The sequence below is a fragment of the Onychostoma macrolepis genome, chromosome 10, assembly GCF_012432095.1.
Source record: "Onychostoma macrolepis isolate SWU-2019 chromosome 10, ASM1243209v1, whole genome shotgun sequence".
NCBI lineage: Eukaryota > Metazoa > Chordata > Actinopteri > Cypriniformes > Cyprinidae > Onychostoma > Onychostoma macrolepis.
Window position 1 is genome coordinate 7,262,283 of NC_081164.1, and position 24,509 is coordinate 7,286,791.

The following is a 24,509-nucleotide window of genomic DNA, read 5'->3' on the forward strand; positions in this document are numbered from 1 at the left end:
TTATTTAGCAGACGTACTTCAGTGATGTCGTGTAACGTTTGTTTTGGTCCGTGTTTAAAACATTGAAAGGACTGCTCATGGGGTAAAAATATGTATATATGCATAATGTTTTCTAGAATTTAATATCTAGGCCTAAATGTCATCTAATTAGTCCCGATGGTGAAAAGAAAGCAGAGAAAAGTTTTGCGCTATGTGGAGGAGGGGAGTCTGATGAAGTTAAAGTCGTTTCTTCGTAAACACAAGGATCTGGAGCTGAATTTCACCCAGGGGAAGAAGCACAGAAGCCCCCTACACATTGTCTGTTCACACGGGGATGATGCAATTCTCAGACTGCTGTTGAAACATGGAGCAGATCCCCTTCAAACCGACCGAAATGGAGAGACACCGCTACATCTGGCCGTAAAAAGAGCCCTCAAACATGGCTATAGGGGTATGAGACCGTGTAATATCAACAAACTAGTTCTCTGATTAAGCTGTTTTTAATGCTGTTCACCTCATTCATTGCAGCTTATGATGACCTGGTGGTGCCATTACGAAAAAACTGTCCAGAAGCAATGGATATTTGTAATAAAGCAGGAGTGAGTCCTCATGACCTGCTCCAGTGGATGAAGCCTGAGCAGGTGCTGTGAAAACAGAGACTATCTCTATTAAACTAATAATTATTTAGTTATATTAAGTACAGTTTCAACAGATGGTGCTGTCATTTTTAGTTATGCATCTTGAAGTTAGTAATATGTTGCATATTAATTTAACTGAAACAGGGGAACGTCAAAAATGAATCCTCGCATGTTGATCCAGAGAAGCAGTGGAGAGAGAAGCTGTTGGGTGAATGTCAGGATGAGTTTTTTGAGACATTCGGACAGTATGATGGTAAGCTTGAACATCCTACACTATTAGATATTTTTGTATAGATGGTTATTCCACACATTATTATAGTGTATAATAAATGTAAATATAATTACAAAATTATTTTAAAACAAATATTATGAATTATTAATAATAATATTATTGTTAGTTATTATTAATTCATTAATTGACTGAATATTCACACCGCTTGACATTTACAACCTGCTGAAATTAACTGAACAGTCATGAAGGTCTCTCTTTACAGTGGTCCTCTCTTTATCACTTGTTTTATGAATTTTTTTCTCAACATGTTGGTTGCACCACATTACTTTAATTTTGTGGAAAGAAGTAAACAATTTTGCCAAAGTACTAAAATTATTCCTTTTGATTTTATTTGTTTTCCATTATACTTCTTCACCCTGATCATTTTGATTTCATGGCCTCCAAAATATATAAGATTATGTATAACCCTGTATATATAAACTATATTATATTACAATCTATAGGATATAATTTAATGAAGAAATAAAAAAAAAAAAAAAAACATGCTCATCATAGACGAGGCGTATTCAAGTCAAGGTTTGTATAAATTGCATTTTTATTGTATTATTGAGTAAATTACAATTAGCAGAAAAGTTAAATATTTAAGTTTATTACTATAATTACTTGTTAATTATTATTATAAATGTGTGCCATTGACCATTATGCATTCAGACCCTTGAATGCAGCAGGCTGTGCAAAGCCAGCCAATCAGATTCAAGCTTTCCAGATCAATAAAGTGAGCAATATGCTTCAGACAGTCAGTGAATGCACTGGTCCAAAGCTGAGGCTGCAGTATATTGTATGAATATGTCCTGTTCACTCCAGGTGACTTTTTATGGGATGATAAAGATGATGAAGACTTCGGAAACTGGGCGGATCGGATCAGACAGGAGTATTTTGCCAAGAAACGGGCCAAAGAACAGAAGGAAGCCGCCTCTTCGGGTCAGAAGAGGTCGAAGCGGCGGAAGGAGACGGAGGAAGATGAGAGGAGTCAGAGGGAGCTGATAGCCAGGCTGGAGCGGGAGCATGAGGAGTACCTGCAGCGTGCAGCTCGTAAGGAGGAGGAGACGCGGCAGGGGAGGAAGAGGCGCTATGAGGAGCGCTGTGCCGCCACATTTAACAGCTCCTCGAGCAAAGGACCTGAAGGACTGCTGGGATACAACGACATCCCTTGGCCCGCTCCTCGCGGCTCGCTGGAGGAAATGGTGGCCGTTATGTTGCACGGTGCTGATCGATCTGATTTGAGTACTTTTCGGAAGGTGCTCCGTCGCCAGCAGGCCCTCTGGCACCCGGACAAGTTTTTCCAGCGCTGTGGAGGCCGTCTGCTGGAGTCTGATAGGCAGAGGATCCTCGACACCGTCACTGGCCTCTCACAGGAGCTCAACAGACTCGCACAAAACCTCCGTTGACGTAGACTTCTCTGATCAGAGCACCTCACTAAATGGCTTTCAGTCAGTTTTATTTAAAGTTGGTATGTGATTAAGACACTTTTGAACAGTCAAATAAAAAACCAATTCTGTCTTAGCTTAATGACGTAGTTGCTTTATTGAAAGAAGAGGAACAATATTCTCCACATGAATTTATTACTTGAACAATAATTTTTATAACATCATGCCTGATGATGAAAAACCATATCCTCATAATTTACAGTGTAACAAACAATAAAACTTAATTTTAATATTAAACACCTTTTTATTTTCATCATTTTCTTATAAATGCAAAACACTATGTAACACAATGCAAAACACTATAAAAATACTGATCGAGATTTATCTCTAGATTCGTATCATTTTAGTGCCATTAATGATTAGTCATTAATGATTTTCCTCCCTATTTATTTACTTACTTGGATTAGTTGATTAATCTAACGATTATATATTATTTTCTGATTAACCCTTTGGTTAACTTACCAATAAGTAATAACCATAACTTTAGACGTTTACTATTTCGACATTTTATTCAAACATTTTCAACCATTAAAATAATTAGTTTACAAATAAACATTTCCCCACATAAAAAATAAAGTGCAAACAATGGCTGGTTTCTATGATAATCAGAAATTAAGTTGTATTATTAATTATTTTGTATTATAGTATTAAGTATTTCAGGTACATGCCAATTTTTAAAAGAAATTGTAAACTATACATGTTACCCTCTCATTTGGTACATTATTTAAAAAATCGAGATTGTTCAAATTTGGAATGTTTTTTTTTTTTTTTGGTGGGGGTATCCTTATCCAAATTTACCTCAAATCAGCATCACTGCTCTGACATTTTCTTTGCTGTAGTCGCAGTAGGCCCTACATAAATCATGGCCCTCTTTGTTTTAACTTTTATACTTGGTATTATCAACATGTTGCATATAATAATTATCAGGCAGCTGATAATGTTCTATTTCTACTAGTATTCCTATTTACTACTGATGTCTCTATTTCTACTTTATGCTTTATGTATCTTTTTTGAGCATCTTCATGGACCTCTGGGTGAAAAGCTTAATGTTCATGATACTCCCATGCTCCACTTAATGATAGGTTCCCAACCTGTTTTAAGCTGAACTATTATGACCTAAATAATTGCTGAGATTTTAAGTAAATATGGTGAATTTACCATCTTCATATGAGACTTTATAAAATATTATTTCTATTGTTATTTATTTGTGTTCTTAAGTGATGTGAACTTATTAGGGCTTTCAATAACTCATTCAGCGCATTCATCAATCCTGTCAGGAATTTTGCGTATATTGCATAAAGAAACATTACTTTTGGATGCACTTTTTCATGACAGTTTGGCTTTTTCTGAGTATCTGCATTTACTTAGAGAAGAGCATTTATCTGGAACTTAAGAAAGTAAGTCCATTTGTGGTGCACTATGTACTAGCATAAATATACAATGAGGTGGAGGCTAGTGGGTTATATGACGTCACTGTCACATCAGGACAATTACAATCTCATTGTATCTGCAATAACTTGTTCTGCTATATTTCACTGAGAGTTGGGTTTTATTATTTGAGAACCGTTAACAAAGTCTTGTTTTGCCCTATAAATCTTTTCATTTTCAGGCATTTAAACAAAGGACAGGCAGATGGCCTGCCTCTGGTCTAGAAGAATACGGTACAGAATATATTAAATGATAATGTGGTTGCCAGATTGCAGAAAAACGCTTACCATACAAACCTGTTTACTAAAAAGACATTTAGAATTTAAGATATATTGTTGTTGTTATTTTTTTTATCAGCCTTTATTTATTTATTTATTTATTCATATTAGAATTCTTAAGACAGCCAGTGCAACACATACAAAAATGACTGAGTGCAACTTTAAGCAGATAAAATATTTGCAAACCATGGGTTTGTTATGGATTTGTAGAATAGCTGTTCTTGTTATTTCAAATTATGCTGGCATTTCATAATTAAGTAATTATAATTTTATTAAATATAGTTTCACTTAATGGAAGATATGGAGTTATTTAACAGACTAAATAAAAAACAATGAAATTATTAAATACATCATGAAATGCTGACATAAAAGTATAAGGAAATAATTAAGGTGTTAAATGCACATTTCATTTAATTTTATATATATTTATTTAATTTATATTAATTTCTTTATAGTTATTACATTTTTAAATCACTCCATGGACAAGAAGGCTAATTGCAGAACATGAAAAGCTGAATTTGTGAATGTTTTATTTTGCTAAACGGTCAAGTAGTCTTTCATAAATGCACATTTTCATGTATACTAATATATATCATATATTCATGCTATGTTTCTATTTTTTTTAAACTATTTTTCAAAAATGTTTTTTTGTAAGTTTAAAACGTGTTAAATAGAAGAAAGGGGGATTTGCTAACAAAATACCTGGCAACCCACGGCGCAATCTGCACACCGGCAAGGTTTGTGCTTTACGGGAGCGATCTTTTTATTATGCGATCTATTTAAACACCAAGCCTTCATTGTATACGTATGTTTTTAAGGCTGCATAGCGTTTAGCTGTTTGTTTGGCAACATGCCTTCAAGTAGCCTTTAATCTCTTACGTTATTTCTGTCGTTTCAATGGCAAGACGGCAATTAAAGGTACAGACGCCTATCGATTATTATTGTCCAGCCAGCTAGGTAAGACAGTGAATATTGCCTCTGCAGCTTAATTTGTAGTGTTTGCATAATCCACATGATAATGCTGAGAATACTCTCTAGGTTGCTAAAAATAGCATTTTTAGGTTAATGATTTTCGGTACAGTTTAATCTTATCCCGGCTCAATCAGACGGAAAATCTTCAGTAATTCAGAATGCGCGCTAACAAGTCAGCTTATAGTCAAATGGAAATATATTGAGATTGATTTTTTTTGTGCTGAACACTTGACGCTCGCGGCAGGTTGGTCGTGCTGTATTAAAGTGAATCGCAAAGGGCCCAGAGGCGGATTGAGTGATCAAGGTGGCCGAGAGAGGAGAGAGAAGATGGGCTCAGGCTTTCGGAGTGAAGAGATGTGTTTGGCGCAGCTGTTTCTGCAGTCCGGCTCCGCGTACGACTGCATCAGCGAGCTCGGAGAGATGGGGCTGGTTGAATTTCGAGATGTAAGTTTGGACTCAACGGGTGTGTATCAAATCCTAGTGAGCTGCCTAGCTAGACAGCATTTCTGGGGCATCATAGGCGCGTTCCGAGTCATCGACGCTGCGTGCACCTGATGCCCCAAAAATGCTGTCTAGGTAGATTTTGAGCCACAGCCTGAATTCTCAGAAAAGACAGATTGAAGTAAATTGAGTGTAAATGATCGGCATTACCTGGCAACCCATGTTTGTTTGCTGCGTGTCGCTTATAGGTGTGAAACGGATTTAATTAATTGCATGTTGAATTTCATGTAAAAGTGTGTGCGTTTTGGCCTGGTGATACAGGGAGTCTGGCTGATGTATGTCAGCCAGGTTAATGTCCTGGTTAACGCTGAGCTGGATCAATTGCTTGCTTAAAAAAATAGAGCAAGTCTGTTTAAAAGCCTGTGTTTTCTGTTCACCCTGAGGTTGTTTGACACTCATTAATTAACAACTTCATGGGCTATGTATGTGTTGGTCACATATGTGTGTGACCTACTGTTTAGGTTGGCTTCAGTAAGGGCAGTTGACAAAACAATTCTGAGATGCTTTGGACAGTTTTCTATAAAAATGTTTTTATTATTATTATGCGTGCAGCTTTTTTTACACTTAAAATGAATAGGCCTACAAAATGTTGACCTGTCACAGGTCGTAAGCCTTGTTGTTATTGTTAACTAAGACTATTAAAAGTCATTATCAACTGAAATGAAGCTAGAATAAAATAAAATATAAATAAGTTGAAAAACGTCAATGAAAATTAGGAATGTTGCATTGGCAACTCACTGAAATTAATTTTTTAAAAGTTTATGTTCAAGTACTAAAATTACCTACACTAAAACTGAAATAAATATAAACAAAATTATTTGGAAATATTGGAAAAAATGTAAAAGAAAAAAAGCACATAGCAAAATTACTAAGACTTAAACTAAAATTAAATATATTAAATAAATGCTAATAATATTATATAATTATTAGCTATTCCTGTGGCTCAGTGGTAGAGCATTGCGTTAGCATCATAAAAGGTCGTTGGTTCAGTTCCCAGGGAACACATACTGATAAAAATGTATAACCTGAATGCGCTGTAAGTCACCTTTAAAGCGTCTGCTAAATGCATAAATCTAAATATAAATAACACCAGCCCTAAGACATACAATTTCCCTTATGCATTTGTATGAATTTTAACCTAAAGTGTCAATGTTGATGGTGTTTCTTTGTACCAAAAATTAATTATTTTCTCATCTTCATGTTTTTCCAAAAAGTGTTTTTTTTTTTTCTACTTCTGTACTTTATTTTCTTTCCTCCGAATGAGAATCTTTAAACTTCTGGTAGCTTTGTGTGAGGAACATTCCAAAATGTAAGATAATATGTGCTGCACATCTTAGCTAATCTTGTCTAATATCTGAATGAGTCTGATCTTTTCAAATAATTGAAAGATGCCGGTCTGAATGATTTGTTCTCACATCTATCTGATCCTTTAAAGCTCGCAGGAGTGAAAGACAAAACTATTGTGTGACTTCAGAAGACTTGAAATATAGTGCATGAGACTTATAAACCAGTTTTATGATGATTTCTCGTTGATTTTTGTCCTTTTTGAAGCTTATAAGCTCCATTCCTCATTTATTGCAATGACAAAGCTATCTGTCGATTTTACATCAGTAAACTAACGTCTGTTGATCAGCTAAGCAGACCCGATTATTATGCAATGCTGAAATCTGAACAATGACCAAATATCATCTGATTAATGTAATGCCCACAGCCTTGTCTTGTTACCAGATTGTAATATGTTGTTGTATCAAACATACAAGTCATAATCTGATGACCTGTTCCAGCTAAACCCCAGCGTCAGCTCCTTTCAGCGCCGCTTCGTCAGTGAGATCAAGAGATGTGAGGAGATGGAGAGGATTCTGGGTAAGAGATCTTTATTGAACACTCTGTAAATTTTAGGTCAAGCCTGAACCTCTCCTGCTGAGGATCTCCTGCTGAATTTGAACTTCAAAATCTGGTGCTAAATATTAGCTATTCTTCATTTTGCGATACATTTCCATCTTAGTCTTAGAGGTATGTTACACAGACGACAAAGTTAGAATCAAAGGATCAAAAATATTATAATTACAATGCAGTTTTGCTGGAGTAACATAAGAAACAAGCACAGAACAGACTATTTTTGTACATTAGAATAGACTTTGTTCTGAATTTAGCTTTTTCGATGTGATTGCATTATTATGCTTCTCTCACTGTTATGTTTCTGTGTGCTCTTGAATCAATGTTTAAAAAAAAAATGTTTATGTCTTTGTTTCCATCACCTGTAGGGTATCTGCTGAGGGAAATCAGGAAGGCTAATCTTGCCGTGCCAGAGGCTGAAGTCCCTCCTGTTGCTCCTGCACCCAAAAATGTCTTAGAAATCATGGTAGGTGCTGAGATATACTAATATTGGCTGCTTTGGTAAGCTAGGTAAGTGTGCCAAACAGATTTTTCTAGTTTCCATAAATACTGTATTGGGTCTGAGGTTTCTTTAAGCAAAATTAAAGGGGTAGTTTACCCAAAAATGAAAATTCTGTCATTAATTACTTCGTTCATCTTCGGAACACAAATTGATATTTTATATGAAATCTGAGAGCTCTCTGACCCTGCATAGACAGCAACAGAACTACCACGTTCAAGACTCAGAAAGGTAGTAAAGACATTATTAAAATAGTCCATGTAACTTCAGTGGTTCAAATGTAATTTTATGAAGCTACGAGAATACTCCTTTTGCGCAAAAAAAAAATGAATTACTTTATTCAACAATTTCTTCTCTTTCGTGTCAGTCTTCGACACACACTCACATGAGTATAGTGAAATATTTCCCCTCACAGGTTTTTCATACAAATTTGCCGCATCGACCAACAAAAAGCTGCTTGGTTTGAAAGTGATTTCCATGTGAGTTGAATTTCATACATCGCTACACTATTGACAATTACCAGTGGACATTTTCTGCAATAACAACAGTAAATGTAGAGCAGCAGAGTACTGTTTACAACATTTTGTGGACAAAATCCAGTCATTCAATAGAAATCCGGGCAGTTTCACATTATGGCGAAACATTTCCCCACACAGTTTTCAGAAGTTCAGTTTGGCCTGAAATTGACATCGCTACACTATTGACATCATACAATAGACGTTTTTATTGCAGGTGCAAATTTAACCCACATTTCAGACCTTTTTATTGTGAGTGTAAGTTTCTCTAATGTGATGCTCCTAAAAAAATTCCAGCAAGTATTACATCATATAACAGATGTTTGTGTGTAAGGGATATTGAAGGTTATAGACCCCTAAACGAGAAGAAAATTCCCTCCCATGCAGTTTTATTCAATTACAGTGTATATATTTTTGGCTTAATGGCCATGTGCTCAGTGGTTTGTGGTAATTGATTGAATATGAGAGCTCCAGTTCTCAGCGTCAAGACCCAGTGCTGGTAATTGACCGTGTCAAGCTGCCTAGAGTGATTGATTGTGTACAGTGTGGTAGAGAAAGCTTTCTGTGAATGGGGGAATTGATTAAGCATGGTAGATTCATCATGTGTGGCTTTGCTTTATAGTAGTACACTCATGATAACTCATGGCCTTTTTAATGTGTTAAGTATTGTTTTGGGTAATGATGTGCTGAGTTTTGTTGACTGGTGTGTGTCTCGTTTTGAAGGCATTTATAAATATTGAATGTGTAAGTGTGATGTGTTTTAACATCACTGATGGAAGGTCATTGGCTGTTGTCAGGAGCAACTGCAGAGGCTGGAGGTGGAGCTCAGCGAGGTGGCTAAGAATAAAGAGAAGCTCCAGCGGAACCTGCTGGAACTGACGGAGTACACACACATGCTGAGAATCACACGCACGTTCATGCACAGCCGCTCCAGGGTGAGTCTCCATTCACCAGCATTAATGTAGCCTATGTGACATGATGTATAGTGACTTAAACTACTGTAATTGTGAGAGTACTGTGAGCAAACGCACCAAAGCTTTTGGACTTTTGTGTGACCAAATTTTCTGTGACCAGACCAGCTTGGATCCAATCATATCTTTGTCTTATTTGCCACGGTTAGCTTTCTTTTGTAAAATTGTAATGTGGACCAGTGGTTGACCAGTTCCATTATCTAATCTAATAATTGAAAATGGCCAAATTTTGGCTGATTATTAGATTTAGCTTATACAGGTGCATCTCAATAAATTAGAATGTCGTGGAAAAGTTCATTTATTTCAGTAATTCAACTCAAATTGTGAAAATCGTGTATTAAATAAATTCAATGCACACAGACTGAAGTAGTTTAAGGGTGAATCCCATTTCTCTGTCTTACCCCGTAATTAAAGCAAAAGGAGCCCCTACCAAGTATTGAGTACATATATAGTAAATGAGCATACTTTCCAGAAGGCCAACAATTCACTATGAAGTATTCTAATTTGTTGAGATAGTGAATTGGTGGGTTTTTGTTAAATGTGAGCCAAAATCATCACAATTAAAAGAACCAAAGACTTAAACTACTTCAGTCTGTGTGCAATGAATTTATTTAATAAACGAGTTTCACAATTTGAGTTGAATTACTGAAATAATTGAACTTTTCCACGACATTCTAATTTATTGAGATGCACCTGTATATTCGTCAATCACATATTATTAAGTAATGTTAAAATAAAATTTCTGTTTGATTAATGCAATCTGTAGCTCTGTTATTTGTTAAATATTCATTGATTATGTGGATGTGTCTGTGTTTAGCATGAAGCCCTGGGCCCTCAGTATGAGGAGTTCCCGTCTCTGGAGACTGAATCAGTGACAGGCTGCACCAGCATGCAGAGACTGGGAGCCAAACTCGGGTGAGTCACAAAGACCCTCTCACTCCACATACAGCGGTGATCTTACATCTTTTAAACAGATCAGTGTGTCTCAGTCTACATCCACACCGCTGTGACCTTGCGTGCGTGTGATGTTTGTGTTCAGGTTTATCTCAGGGTTGATTCAGCGGGTGAAGGTGGAGGCGTTTGAGCGCATGCTTTGGCGCGTCTGTAAAGGTTACACCATCCTCAGCTACGCAGAAGTGGACGAGAGCCTGGCCGATCTCGACACGGTATGCAAACTTTGTGTGTAAATGAGCACGCTGAGATCCACCTGCAAAGTGCTTTTTAATGGCTGTAGTTCTATTCAAATGGTTTGGTTTAACAGAATATGCTGCATGTGAACATGCCTCTATGTTTGTTTCACAGTTTTAGATCATACCCGTCTGCCGCTGCTAGAGCGTGCTAATGTATTCAGAGCTTGTTTATGGAGAGTCTGTCTTGTGTTTATGTGCTACAGGGGGAGATAAGTAAGAATGTAGTGTTCCTCATCTCTTTTTGGGGCGACCAGATTGGGCAGAAGGTTCAAAAAATTTGCGACTGGTAAGTAAAGGCCTTGATGTAGACTTGATTCTTTTAATTTTACATTTTTAGGGGCCGTTCACATACATTCACGTTTGTGCATATTTTCTGAACTATTTGTTAGTTGCTTTATATTTTTAGCTTGACATTAATATAGTATTTAACATGGTAAGTCTGTCAACTAAACAATTAATTTTAAATTAGTAATTAAATTCAAGTAATTATAAAAAATAATGCCATTAAAAAAATTAACGCATTGCCTCCTGAAATTATTTTTGTGTGGATCTATTAATTTTCTTCTACATTATATTAAAATCAAACTCATGCATACAGTGACTTCAATACACTTTTTAGCCAAAAATGAGCAATTTGTTAATTAAAAATCATTTAGATTTCTTTTTTTTTTTTTTGTGGCATTGAGTCTGAAATTATGTCCTGATATTATAATGAAGAAAAATGCCTGTAGTTTGGCATAATATATTATTATTATTTCTAAGGAAAAAAACAAAGAAATGTGATTTGTTTATATTTGAAAAACTTTTGTCTGCTAAAACATCGTCATGCGGTGCGACCAACATGCAGAAGAAAACAGGTCAAAAGTCTCTTAAAATATCAGATTTTTTTTTTTTTTACAAGGCAAGGTTAGTTCAGGTTGTAAAATATCATATCTGTCCTCCAGAATTTAAATTTTAAATATTTAAAATTATTATGTCTTGCACATCCACAAATAATGATATTTGTGGGAAAAAAAAAGAAAAAGAAAATATCTACTTTTTAATTCGACATTTTTAGATTTATTTTTCTGTCTTTTTAAATTTAAATTTAAATCAATCCAATTTAAAACTTTTCTTGAAAAATAATAACTTTTTCAAAACCATATCAAACCAGGTTCTAAGAAATTGGCACGTGTTTGTTTTTAGATTTTTTTTAAAAATGTGTCCAAGATCATTTCTGCATTATGAACACTGACCCAAATTGTCATTGAACCAAAAAATTGTACTTTTTTTTTTACTTGACTTGGCGTCGTATGGCTTATGGCGCAAAACACTGGACACAATAAGGTGCTATGGAATGACTAAAGAGATCCTTTTGAAGTATATGCCCACTGACCATTATTGAAAAAAAATGAAAGTATTTTGCAGATGGCATATGTGGACATGTTCTGTCCCTAAGTCTGTCTGTCACATTGAATTTTGTTACATGGTTTTCACAGTTACCACTGTCATCTCTACCCCCACCCTGAAACAGATGAAGAAAGGGCCGATGTGATGGACAGCTTGAGGACACGCATCCAAGACTTACAAAACGTACGTCTTCTGCTTTTCCGAGTGCCTTCAGAGTCTCTTTAGGGATTTGATTATTGGACGCTGTTGTTGGTTTGTCCTCTGCAAAATAATGCTGACGTTATTCGCATTCACTGGAGGATTGGCATAATTATTTGACCCTGCTATGTCATAACTAAAACGTTAATGAAGCGATGTTTGCACATTAGGTTTTACACCGCACTGAGGATTACTTGAAGCAAGTCTTGCATAAGGCATCTGAGTCAGCGCACTCGTGGGTGCTGCAAGTGAAGAAGATGAAAGCTATCTATCACATCCTTAACCTCTGCAGCTTTGACGTCACCAACAAGTGTCTCATCGCTGAAGTGTGGTGTCCAGTCAGCGACCTGGCGAACCTGAGGAGGGCATTGGAGGAAGGCTCAGTGAGTACAATCATTCTCATTACTTGCTTGTCTGATATTTGATCTACTGACGTATGAGAAGCAATTAAGAAGTTTTAATGTGCCTTCGAGACAGTTACACAATCTGAGATAAGTGCTGTAACTGTAGCATCTTTAAAAAGAATAGTTCACCCAAAAATGAAATTTTGCTGACAATGAACTCACCATCAGGCCATTCAAAATGTTGATGAGTTTGTGTCTACATCAGAACAGATTAGGAGAAATTTAGCATTACATCACATGCTCACCAATGGATCCTCTGCAGTGAATGGGTGCCGTCAGAATGAAAGTCCAAACAGCTGATAAAAACATCACAATAATCCACAAGTAATCCACACCACTCAAGACTATCAGTTAATGTCTATTATACTACGGGGCCTTTGAATGCTTGAATCTGATTGGCTGCTGAACGTTCTAAGGTGTACAATTATTTTCAGGGAAACGCACGGCAAACGTAGTTCCAGGCAGCTCTTGGCCGCATTACATGACCATATCACTTCACCAAATGATTTCTGTTATTTCAAAGGTCTCGCAACAGCAAAATAACCAAAACCCACAACGACACTGGCCAAACAAATAAATATAGTAAACAATATGATAACGACAGATCATGTCCATGTTTTTGCCACAAAATTACACTTTATTATGTACGGAAAGCACATACTCTATCTCTCCCGCTCTCTCTCCCTCACAGACCGCACACACATAACAGTTACAGTTTGCACACACACTAGCATACATCGCGTTAATGTTGTTAGCGCTACTCTGACGGTTTTATCAGTAAACAACTTAAAAACTACATGATTTCTCACAAGCGATGTAACAACAACGGCGCTGTTTGTGAACAAAAGGAACTAAGTTTCACTAAAACTAGAGACATTGCTGCCGAACACTATTGAGAGATGCACAGAGGTAATCTCTCTCTCTCTCTCTCTCTCTCTCATAACTTAGTTATTAACTGTATTAACTGCATTAGTCTGTTATCAACGGCTCAAGCCTCCGTTACTAGGTTTAAAATGAGGTGCGGAAGAAATAATCCTACTCACAATAGCGATTTAAGTAGAAATACCGGACGAATGCCTTGAAATATATCATCTGATCGATGTCTTGAGGTGTGGCAACCATAGTATAAGCGGAATAATTGATTTCGGTCCGTTGAATTATTCCTTACTTAACTTCAAACCCTTGCTTCCAGCAAAATGCAAGTCCTCTATAATTTTGCTTTCTTAGTTGAAAAAGTTGTCTTGTCTGAATCAGGAGAGAAATATGCACAGATCAAGCACAGCTTGCAAGCGAAAACTCTTCAAGCAGTTCTAAACTAATACGTAGGTGGATTTTTATGTAAGAGGACAACAGGGGATGGACTTTTCCACTTGAGGAAGCGTCACTGTAGGGTGCCTTTTGGTATTCTGTACATAAATAACTCATTTGCCATGATAACGTAACATAAAAATGACTATGAAAGGGTGTGTTATATTAGGCTAAGTTTTTATATTAATAACAAAAGCATTACTTGGCTCTTTAGATGTTTTTTGTTTTGTTTAAGAGGATGTGTGTTATTTTGCTATGTCCCATGCACTGCTCATTAAATTTGAATGATAGTAGAATATTGTCAAATCATAAAATGAAATAAAAAATAAAAAATATTATATTTTGTTAAATAAGAGATTACTCAATTTGAGTGTATTGATCATTTGGTTATAAAAAACTATATTTTTATTTAATAAAAAAGAAGAGTTTGTCCATGTCCCTTGAATGGTTGTCCACCCTGTCATATTGGGGAATCTGCCCCTTTAAGAAAAGGCCATCCCCTTCAACGGCTGAGGTGAATATGTTGGTGACTTTTCAATTGACAAATTTTCTTCGTATGAGTTTGTTAACTTGCTTTGCCAAAGCTTAACATGTCCACCCTGTCGGCATAAAATATGGCAGAAGTGATTCGAATACAGTATTTTCAAAATATGTAAGTTTAAATATACCAAATTCTCTTCAACAACCAGACTAAATATTTAGCTAGTCACAGTGTGTTGTAAGCTAATTTGCTAATTGAAATGTCCACCCTGTCGGCCACTTAGACTCGATAGAGTGGACATAAACATGACAGGGTGGACATAGCATTCATTTGTAGTTAAAGGGATACTCCACCCCAAAATGAAAATTTTGTCATTAATCACTTACCCTCATATCGTTCCAAACCCGTAAAAGCTTCGTTCGTCTTCGGAACACAATTTAAGATATTTTGGATGAAAACTGGGAGGCTTGTGACTGTCCCATTAACTGCCAAGTAAATTACACTGTCAAGGCCCAGAAAAGTATGAAAGACATCATCAAAATAGTCCATCCGCCATGAGTGGTTCAACTGTAACGTTATGAAGCTATGACTAAGCTTTTTGTGCGCAAAGAAAACAAAAATAACAACTTTATTCAACAATTCGTCTCCTCCGCGTCAGCGTAGCGCCATTTTGGAGAGTTTCCGCTGGACGCAAACTGCGTAAAATGTTCTGTGTCAGCCGCACCACACGGATACGTCTTCTATGCTTATTTACGCTTTGATTTGAACTAAAACAGCGTATCTGTGTGGTGCAAATATAATTATAATTTGCATCTTAATTTTGCAATGAAAACGTATTTAACAGTAATATATATGTCCATTACAGGGTGGACATATTTTATGGTTTATGCTTCAAGTAATGGCCTGTAATTATCTAAAAAAAATGTGTGGGAGCTCAGCTAATATGTTTCTATAGTACTTGAGTGTCTACTATTTATGATGTGACATAAAGCGAATGGGAAATTAAAACGAAAATTTTGGGGTATTGTGAGGGTTGAAAGGCACTCTATGGTGATATTGACCCATATGGATTGTAGACTATATTTTGACCAGAAGCAACAGTTTAAAGTTAAAATGTCTTAATGATGGATTTGTTTCTTACAAACACACAGCTTTTCACTTCGTAAAATGTTAACTGATAGACTGGAGTGGTGTGGATTACTTGTGGTTTATTGTGATGTTTTATCAGCTGTTTGGACTCTCATTCTGACGGCACCCATTCACTGCAGAGGATCCATTGTTGAGCAAATGATGTAATGATACATTTCTCCAAATCTGATCCAATAAAATAACGGCTTGAGGGCGAGTTAATTTTTAAGCAAATTTTCATTTTTGGGAGATGTATTCCTTTAATTTTCTTAATAGAGAAAAGGTGACGCCACCGTCCCTTCCTTTGTGAACCGTATCCCAAGCAGTGACACTCCACCGACACTTTTGAGGAGCAACAAGTTTACCTCAGGCTTCCAGAGTATAGTGGAAGCGTATGGAGTGGGCGACTACAGGGAGGCCAGCCCAGGTGAGTGCAGAACACCAACTATTATTTACAACCTTAATGAGAAGCTACAAGGCTTACACTGGAAATTAAAGCAATGAAAATTCTGTCATTATTTACTCACCCTCATGTTGTTCCAAAACTATAAGACTTTCATCTGTGGAGCACAAAACAAGATATTTTGAAGAATGTTCATGCTGCTCTTTTCAGTACAATAAAAGCATAGTGACTAGTGGCTGTCAGGCTCCATAAAAGTGTTCCATATGGTTCACCATTAGCCATACACTACCATTTAAAAATACAATAAAAACAGATATTGTGAAATATTATTACAATTTAAAATAATTTTTTTCTATTTGTATATATTTTAAAATGTAATTTATTTCTGTGATCAAAGCTGAATATTCAGCATCATAACTCCAGTCTTCAGCGTCACATGATCTTTCAGAAATCAATCTAATATGCTGATTTGCTGCTCAAGAAACATTTGTTATTATTATTAATGTTGAAAACGGTTGTAATGCTTAGTATTCATGATTTTCAGATTGTTAATTAATGAATTTATTTTTCTTTCCTTCTCTCACAGCTCCTTATACCATTATCACCTTTCCCTTCCTGTTTGCGGTGATGTTTGGAGATCTTGGTCATGGTTCAGTCATGACTCTCTTTGCTTTGTGGATGGTGTTGACTGAGAAGGACCACAAGCGAAGACGACCAGGAAATGAGGTCAGAGTTGTAACTAAATTGAATTAAACTAATTGCAATTAGCCATGGTCTAGCATTGCACTATTGTGATAATACTGATCCAAATATGTCATTTTTTGTTTCTGATTAAATGTTTGTCTCTGTTCAGATCTGGATGACCTTTTTTGATGGGCGGTACATCATCCTGATGATGGGATTATTCTCCATATACACTGGACTCATTTATAATGACTGTTTCTCCAAATCCCTCAACATCTTTGGCTCAGCCTGGAGCATCAAGGCCATGTTTACACAGCAGGAGTGGACGTAAGACACAAAACACACTTTTTAGGGTCCAAGCACTGATAGTTCTAGCGCCACCAGCTGGCAGCCAGAAGTGTGGTACTAAAACACCTTGAGAAAAATCCTTTTATATTTACCTGTTTAAATGCCATTGCTTTCCTGTCATAGTGCTTTGGCACTTCATTTCAGCTTGCAGCTATAATTCGATTTTTATTTTATTTAAGGATGCACAATAATCGTTGTATGCTATAGTTTTCCTCCTTTTACTCCGGCACAGAAATGAAACTCTACAAACGAATGCTTTACTCACCTTGGATCCCAACGTTTCCGGTGTTTTCTCTGGACCTTATCCACTGGGCATTGATCCAGTGAGTACACACTCTTTGAAGATTTATGAAGCACATTTCTGTGGGTGGAAGCCACATCCTGAAATTATACATTACTGCTCAGACTAATTCACTGATATTGGTTTCAGAGCTCTAATTTGTCGTGTTCGATTGACCTGTAGATTTGGAACATGGCCGTGAATCGCCTGACCTTCCTTAACTCATACAAGATGAAGATGTCTGTGATCATTGGCGTCATCCACATGACCTTTGGGGTGGTGCTCAGTGTCTTCAACCACTTGTGAGTGAGCATCAATTTATTTAGGTCTTGATGTATGTGTAACGGTAAAGGCTCTATTACTAATTATTACACGAAGAAGTGATTTAGCACAGGGGTTTTTCAAACTGGGGTCCGAGAACTGCAGGGCGATGTTATTTTAGTATCATGGAGATACTGTTATAGTTTTTTATAGTATAGTTTTTATTGATGTATTGTTTTTATTTTTGAGTTTGTTTTTATTTTCATATTTTCTGTTCTTTCATTTTATTTTAAAGTTTAGTGTTTCTAAATATCTGTTTATTGATATGTCGGATTACTTTTATTTTTATATCTTCCACTCATTTGAATTTTATTTTTGATTTTAGTGAATTTGTTGTGTTTTTGTACTTTTAATTTATTTATTTTTGAAATAGGTCTTTATAGTTTTTATTAATTTTTGTTTCAGTTTAAGTTATTTTAGTACATCACACTAAACAAAATTACATTTTACTTTATTTCAGTAAAAATGTATTTTATTTCGTCAACTGCAATAACCCATAATAATAATAAAAAAAATTGATTTAATGTTAATTTAATTTTAATTAATTTGTTTAAAGATAATTTACAGACATTAATTTATAAATGTTATTTGTAAATAAAGTGTTAAGTTATTTACTTATTTGTTTTTAAATTAATTATGTTTACTTTAATCATTTTTAACATTTACTGCATTTACATATTTTTAATGTTTCATTTTGCTTTAAAAAAATCTGGTCAGAAATCATGAGATTAATCAAAGAAATAAATATAGTGCATATAGTGTTACAAGAAAATCTTAGTGCTCATCTCTTCTGTCTTGTGATGTACATGTCCTATCTTTTTATTTTTCATATAATCTTTTCATCATTTGCTTTGGATTCAGTACCATGATAATCTAAGTTCAGTTCACTGATGATTTAAAATGCAATTTAATTTTGGAAACAGTTTTATGTTTTATATATTTTATATACTGCTTATATTCATACTTCGCACAGTATACATGAAAAGTTCCATATAAAAGCATTCTGCGTGACTCACATAAATTATTAGAAGCACATCAGTCCTTACTCAAATACTCTCTGCATTAAAGGGGTGGTTGACCTTTTTTTTCTAGGCTTTATAGTGTTTATGGGGTGCAGTCTAACTTGTGTTAATGCTTCATTTAAAAAAAAAAAAAAAGCATTATTTTTCACGTAATTTACCTTTATTCTACACCGCTCTGTCCCTTCTCCTATAAACACACTGATGATTTCCTGGTTTTAAGAAGCCACTCCCTCAGAAATACGCAATGGACTCAGATTGGTTAGCTGACCCAGCGTGTTTTGATTCACTAAACTGTCTATAGCGTGTCCAGAAATGTCCCGCCCTTCACCTCAGAATGTGCTCCAGTTGATTTGTAAACCATGACGTCGTCAATATTGCTTATCAATTTGAGCCTGAATGAGACCCAGAGAGTATTAATGAAGAGGATCGTGCAGAACCACGGCTCTTACAGTACGTTTCTGAATGGTATGTTTTTTTGTTTGTTGTCGTCTCATACTGTTATTTGTAAATGCTACTGCTTATGTTAACTTCTACTATACAGTTTTATCCTGATTAAAGCTTTAATACGGCAGAATACATGATTGCGTTGTAGCATTTTTGTAACAGTAAGAAGTGTTTGCCAGCAAGTATTGCTCGTTACCATGGCAACCACGTGCATGTCCATGTTTAACGCTTCTCATAGCTATTTGAAAAATATCAGTCTGTCTTTACACATAAAGTGTATAATTGGAACACAGTTCATTGATGGAGCTGATGAGCTGATGATCTGAATGAGAGAGAGAGAGAGAGAGATGCAGAGCAGAGGGACGCTGCTTTAAAACATTGATTTTGAAACTTGTGAATTAGAATCAATAGAAGACAGAATCGCGATTCATATATGAATAGATTTTTTTGTGCACCCCTAGTTTTGACAGCATGGCAACAACTCTTCCTCTTCTCTAAAGCAGCGCAACATGACCTCGTCCCCTTTGTTGCATGTTCCCGGGGGCAGGGTTTATGTAAATGAATGAATGAATGAGGCATTTATATAGCGCTTTATTGTGTATTGCAATAAACCAAAAGCGCTTTACAATCATTTCAGGGTTTGTGATGTCACCAACCCGGGAAGTAGTTTGTTGTAGTCCCTACGAGCCGTTTTTGTAGGCATTAAACTGCCATAATTTTAAAAGACAATATCTTTGCACTGTTTATGTTTATGCTCAAACAGCAACATTACGCACTAACTAAAGTTAAAAAAGTGAAACCACCCCTTTAAGCTCTCCTTGCTTGTAAACTTTCTACATTCTGTCTAAATTCTGCTCTTTTCCTCTCTGTGTATTTACAGGCACTTCCGACAGAAGTTTAAGATCTATCTTCTCTTTATTCCTGAGCTGCTCTTTCTACTTTGTCTCTTTGGGTACTTGGTCTTCATGATCTTTTACAAATGGCTGGTGTTCTCAGCGCGAGACTCACAGCTGGCTCCGAGCATTCTCATCCACTTTATCAACATGTTCCTAATGCAGGAGAGCGCCACTATACCACTTTACCCTGGCCAGGTGTGTGTGTATCTGTGAACACTAGTTTGAGCACTTCCTTCAATCTGGCTGATATCTGTGTTTGTGCTAATCCTCTTGTAACAGATGGGACTGCAAGTGTTTCTAGTGGTGGTGGCTCTGCTGTCGGTGCCAGTGCTGTTATTCGGGAAACCTCTGTACCTCTACTGGCTGCATCATGGCGGGAAGAGTCTGGGGGTCCACAGGGTGTGTCTGTGTTCTTGTGTATGTATGTGTTCGTATCTGATGTCACATGATTTCACATGGTACATTCATGGTCTTACTGGTTCATACTAAACAACTAAAGAAAAAGAAAAATTATTGCGGCTGTAGATCACTTTAAAAATGCTAACGTTTTACAATAAGATCCCATTAGCACACATTAACAATTAGCAATACACTTGTTACAGTATTTATTAATCTTTGTTAATGTTAGCTCAGATCCATTAAACAATATTAACAGAGACAGCTTATGATTTTTTTTTAATAATGTATTAGTAAAGGTTCAAATAAACATTAACTAAGATTAATAAATAATATTAAACATATTAACAATGTTAACAAATGGAACCCTATTATAAAATGTTTTTAAAAACTTAACGCACACGTTTATGTGATTAATCACACTTAACATTAAAATTGGTAATAATTATATTTACACACTTAATTTTAAAATAAATGTTGAATCAAAGTATTTTTTAATAAGTTAAATAATTTGTTTAATGGCATCTCTTTACTATTATTGACAATACCAATACTTTTGTTAAATGGATTCTTTCACATTTTGCATATTAAATTAGATATTATAGCCATTCAAAATATTTGAATTATTTAACATTTTAATAGGCAAACTACAAATTATCAGACAGCTTTTTCTTATTTACGTTATTATACCCCCCCACCAAAATATATATTATTTAAATTAATTATACACCATAAAAGTGTTTATAAACATTTGCCTTTAAATTTATGCTGATTAAAACATTTAATGTAGTTAAAATGTAAGATAATGTTTTTCAGTAATGAAGTTCCTAATATAGTACAAGAAGAATTTCTTTATATAAGACATTCAGATACATTATGGTAAGGAGAAATTGAAGGAAACTCTGCTTAATTTGTCAACAAAAAAAATAAAATAAAATCACAATCCAAAAAAATTCTTAATCAAATTGAAAATACTGTTTATTGTTTTTTTTTTTTTAATGATTTGGGGTGAAATGTGACCCTCGTGCTTTGACCCAAATGACAAATGTAGTCTTCAGATGTATATGCATGTGTATTTAGCAAAATGTATGTAAAGATACATTGATGTTTAATGGACTGGTTAAAAAAGGTGAAGATGCTACATCGTGTTACTTTGTGTGTAGGGCTACGAGCGAGTTCGGCGTGTGAGTGAAGAAGATCTGTCACCGTCTGTAGTCCATGATGAAGAGGAGGGACTAAGCGACTCAGGAGGGCCTCGGGAGGTTGAAGTTAAACTATCTCACATTCAGTCACCACCATTAAAACAAAGATTTATCTTGTATGAATGTCACTAACAGCATGTTTGTTCACTGGCAGTTTGATTTCGGAGACATCTTCCTACATCAAGCAATTCACACAATAGAGTACTGTTTGGGCTGCATTTCCAACACGGCCTCCTACTTGCGTCTCTGGGCCCTGAGTCTCGCTCACGCCCGTGAGTGTCTGATTATACATACAAAAATACATCAAAATTACGACATGTTTCATTACATCATGGGCATATGAATCTGTTTTCTAGACTATTTATGCATATATTGTGTGTGTGTGTGTGCATCTCAGAGCTGTCAGAGGTACTGTGGGCGATGGTGATGCGTCTGGGTCTGAGGATGAGCTCCAGACTGGGTGTGCTTTTCCTTGTTCCTGTGTTCAGTGTCTTTGCTCTGCTCACTATCTCCATTCTCCTGGTCATGGAGGGTCTGTCCGCTTTCCTCCATGCGCTGCGTCTTCACTGGTGAGCACACAGCCTCAGATACAGCCAGGTTTGATTATCAGAAATGGGAATTAAATTAAAAAGTCTTCTTGAAGAGACTTATCTTATTTTTCTTCTCAGAATAATTTTTAATATTTTAACAATAAATTGGAAGTAGGTCTGCACAATGAATCGTATTTTAATCATGATCACGATTTTGGCTTCGTTCAATTTATGAAGCATAATCATCTGCAATATTTGCCGGCTATATATTTATCCCGAAAACATTTCATTTTAATTTGGCGTTTGCATTATCTTGCATTGGTAAGAAGCCTCCACAAGCACTCATGTTGCGGTTGCCAGATGTCAAGAGCTTTAATCCCCCAATGAGAGATTTTCTCTTAAAAGCCCCTTTCACACAGCGCGTTGATCCCAGAAAATTGGCAGAGTGCCTTCTGTGTGAACGCAAACATGTTCCGGGAGTGATCAAGGAAACGATCCCAGGATGGGGACCTAGTAACATTGCGGGGATCAGTGCTGGAACGAGCCCTGTGTGAACAAAAGGCAGGACCAATGCCGTAAAGGCAATATCGTAGTGATGACGCACGTTAATCGTGCGACCCGAAAAAATGTGTGTAAACTGGAATGAAGCAGAGATCAGGGAGCTCCGCGCTGAAGCTGAGATCGTTCGCCAGCTTAGTGGAACGGTACGTGTCACATTGCCTGTCACATCCTAATGTCACGTGTCTTTGCGGGATCATTACGGGAAGTGTGTAAACGCACACACAGATTCCAGTGTGACTGAACCAAAATCAAACCATCCTGGGACAAATCACGGGACACATTATCTGTGTATTTTCTGGAATATCTGTACTTTTCTGCCCAGTGGTTTACTTAATCTTCCCAACCTGGCAACCATGTGTACATGCGCTGTCTACCTTAGGGAAAAAGCTGTATATTAAAACTCATTTTAATGAGATAAAAACACTGGCAAACATGTAAGCTGGAGTTTAACCATCTCTATTGAGATATTTTTCTTGAATAAAAGTGAAATACAGCCTGTTTTTCTTTCACACGGTAATCTGCGCTGTTAAATTTGATGTTCTCTTGATTTGTGCCTATGTGAAAGTGCAAAAATTCTGATGAAATGGGGGGGGAATGAGGTTACGATAATTGTGATTATTTTTTAGCAAAATATTCATGATTTAACTTTTTAATCATTGTGCAGCTCTAATTTTAAATTAATATTAATATTTTCAGTTACATTTCAAATTCAAATAAATATTTTAAAACATATTATAAAAAAATCTGTATTTCTCTACCTTCTGTTTATAGATTCTTTTTTACTTTTTGCAGGGTGGAATTTCAGAACAAATTCTACAGTGGAACAGGAGTAAAATTTGCCCCCTTTGACTTCTCCCTGTTGCCCTCTGTCTTTGAGCAAGATGGGTTACTCTGACTGTAACCCGCAACACTTTGAACAGGACACTGTAGCTTATCGTGACCTACTGACTTTTGGGCACTGGACAATGACCCAGCAGTTGTAGAGGGAAAAAAACTTGCATTCTTGCACTGCACTGCAAAACATGGTCACGGTCGGAATCGGCTCCGTACGCTAACCTGACAGCCCTGTTTGCACCAGTCCATATCAGATGTTTCAGGGTCAGGATTATCAGCTGTGGTTCCATCGTGTGCTGTCATTCGAAGATTGTCAACAATGTCCTGTTATTATATTTATCTTCAGAGATATGACTTGTATTTGGTATTGCACCTTCATAAGCATTTACTGTCATATCTTTTCAAAGTGCCATAACTATTTTTCAATGTACAGTTTTGTATGCTACACTGAAATGTACTTTTGCTTGCTTTAGCTAGGTCTTAGGGAAAGAAAAAAAAAACTTTGCAGGTAAACTATGGTGTAGGTAATGCTACACCGTGCAATGAACAATGCCAAATAACAAATATAATTTCCAATGTGATATTAAAGCATAATTTACAGCATTTAGCGTGCAAAGCAGTTTTCCAGGGTAGCATTTTTTTGTTTGTTTGTTTGTTCAAAATTAATTCTAAGAATATAATTTATTCATATTTAAAATGAAACACTTCGGTTTTAATATATGTGTTCATGGTTTAAGATCTGGTAATCCTACAGATGTACATGGAATTACAAACAGTATGTTTTTCATCAACGCTCCTGTAAATTTACATTTGTTTCAGTCACTCATAAACAAGATATTATATAAATAGTGCAGAGTGGTGCTTATAGTGATGCATTTAAGACCATTTCTTTCATACATTCCTACATCATTCTTAGGAAGGATTTGTTTAAACGGCATCGGTTAAGTAGGTCATTCTGTAGATCCTCAGGACGAATCCATTAACAGAAATATTAAATTTCGCTATATTAAGATTCTTTCCTGTATGATGTGATTTACCAAGCAAAGTGCATCAAAAGTTAACGTTCAGACAAATATAAGGATTTCATACCAAAT

The 24,509-nt window shown here is 36.0% G+C and overlaps 2 protein-coding genes across 10 annotated transcripts; both read left to right on the top strand.

Moving 5' to 3' along the window:
- On the top strand, positions 1–2,572 carry nfkbil1 (nuclear factor of kappa light polypeptide gene enhancer in B-cells inhibitor-like 1). The gene is made up of 4 exons (XM_058789451.1): positions 1–430; positions 508–620; positions 762–870; positions 1,714–2,572. The coding sequence occupies exons 1-4, from the start codon at positions 157–159 to the stop codon at positions 2,295–2,297; spliced, it is 1,080 nt and encodes a 359-aa protein (XP_058645434.1). The 5' UTR covers positions 1–156; the 3' UTR covers positions 2,298–2,572.
- Positions 2,573–4,752: 2,180 nt separating this feature from the next.
- Positions 4,753–24,265, top strand: atp6v0a2a (ATPase H+ transporting V0 subunit a2a). 9 transcript variants are annotated; one of them, XM_058789784.1, is made up of 21 exons: positions 4,753–4,779; positions 5,259–5,458; positions 7,300–7,378; positions 7,780–7,877; positions 9,223–9,360; positions 10,214–10,311; positions 10,436–10,562; positions 10,790–10,872; positions 12,065–12,158; positions 12,344–12,556; positions 15,771–15,921; positions 16,484–16,623; positions 16,751–16,908; positions 17,162–17,252; positions 17,393–17,511; positions 19,877–20,087; positions 20,172–20,309; positions 21,452–21,550; positions 21,645–21,762; positions 21,888–22,059; positions 23,374–24,264. In XM_058789784.1, the coding sequence occupies exons 2-21, from the start codon at positions 5,342–5,344 to the stop codon at positions 23,474–23,476; spliced, it is 2,547 nt and encodes an 848-aa protein (XP_058645767.1). In that variant the 5' UTR covers positions 4,753–4,779; positions 5,259–5,341; the 3' UTR covers positions 23,477–24,264. The 9 variants fall into 9 exon arrangements, 8 of the variants coding, with proteins under 8 accessions (XP_058645767.1, XP_058645765.1, XP_058645766.1 ...); XM_058789782.1 differs by lacking the exon at positions 4,753–4,779 and adding an exon at positions 4,786–4,999; XM_058789783.1 differs by lacking the exon at positions 4,753–4,779 and adding an exon at positions 4,786–4,960.
- The last annotated feature ends 244 nt before the right edge of the window (positions 24,266–24,509 follow it).

What these genes read in the sequence shown, in the direction of transcription:
- nfkbil1 (XM_058789451.1), top strand. Translation starts at nt 157, where the DNA reads ATGGTGAAAAGAAAGCAGAGAAAAGTTTTGCGCTATGTGGAGGAGGGG. An exon ending in CCTCAAACATGGCTATAGGG is followed by an intron (nt 431 to 507) that starts GTATGAGACCGT and finishes CATTCATTGCAG; the next exon opens with CTTATGATGACCTGGTGGTG. An exon ending in GACATTCGGACAGTATGATG is followed by an intron (nt 871 to 1,713) that starts GTAAGCTTGAAC and finishes TGTTCACTCCAG; the next exon opens with GTGACTTTTTATGGGATGAT.
- atp6v0a2a (XM_058789784.1), top strand. Translation starts at nt 5,342, where the DNA reads ATGGGCTCAGGCTTTCGGAGTGAAGAGATGTGTTTGGCGCAGCTGTTT. An exon ending in GGGCATTGGAGGAAGGCTCA is followed by an intron (nt 12,557 to 15,770) that starts GTGAGTACAATC and finishes TTTTCTTAATAG; the next exon opens with AGAAAAGGTGACGCCACCGT. An exon ending in CTCAGTGTCTTCAACCACTT is followed by an intron (nt 17,512 to 19,876) that starts GTGAGTGAGCAT and finishes GTGTATTTACAG; the next exon opens with GCACTTCCGACAGAAGTTTA.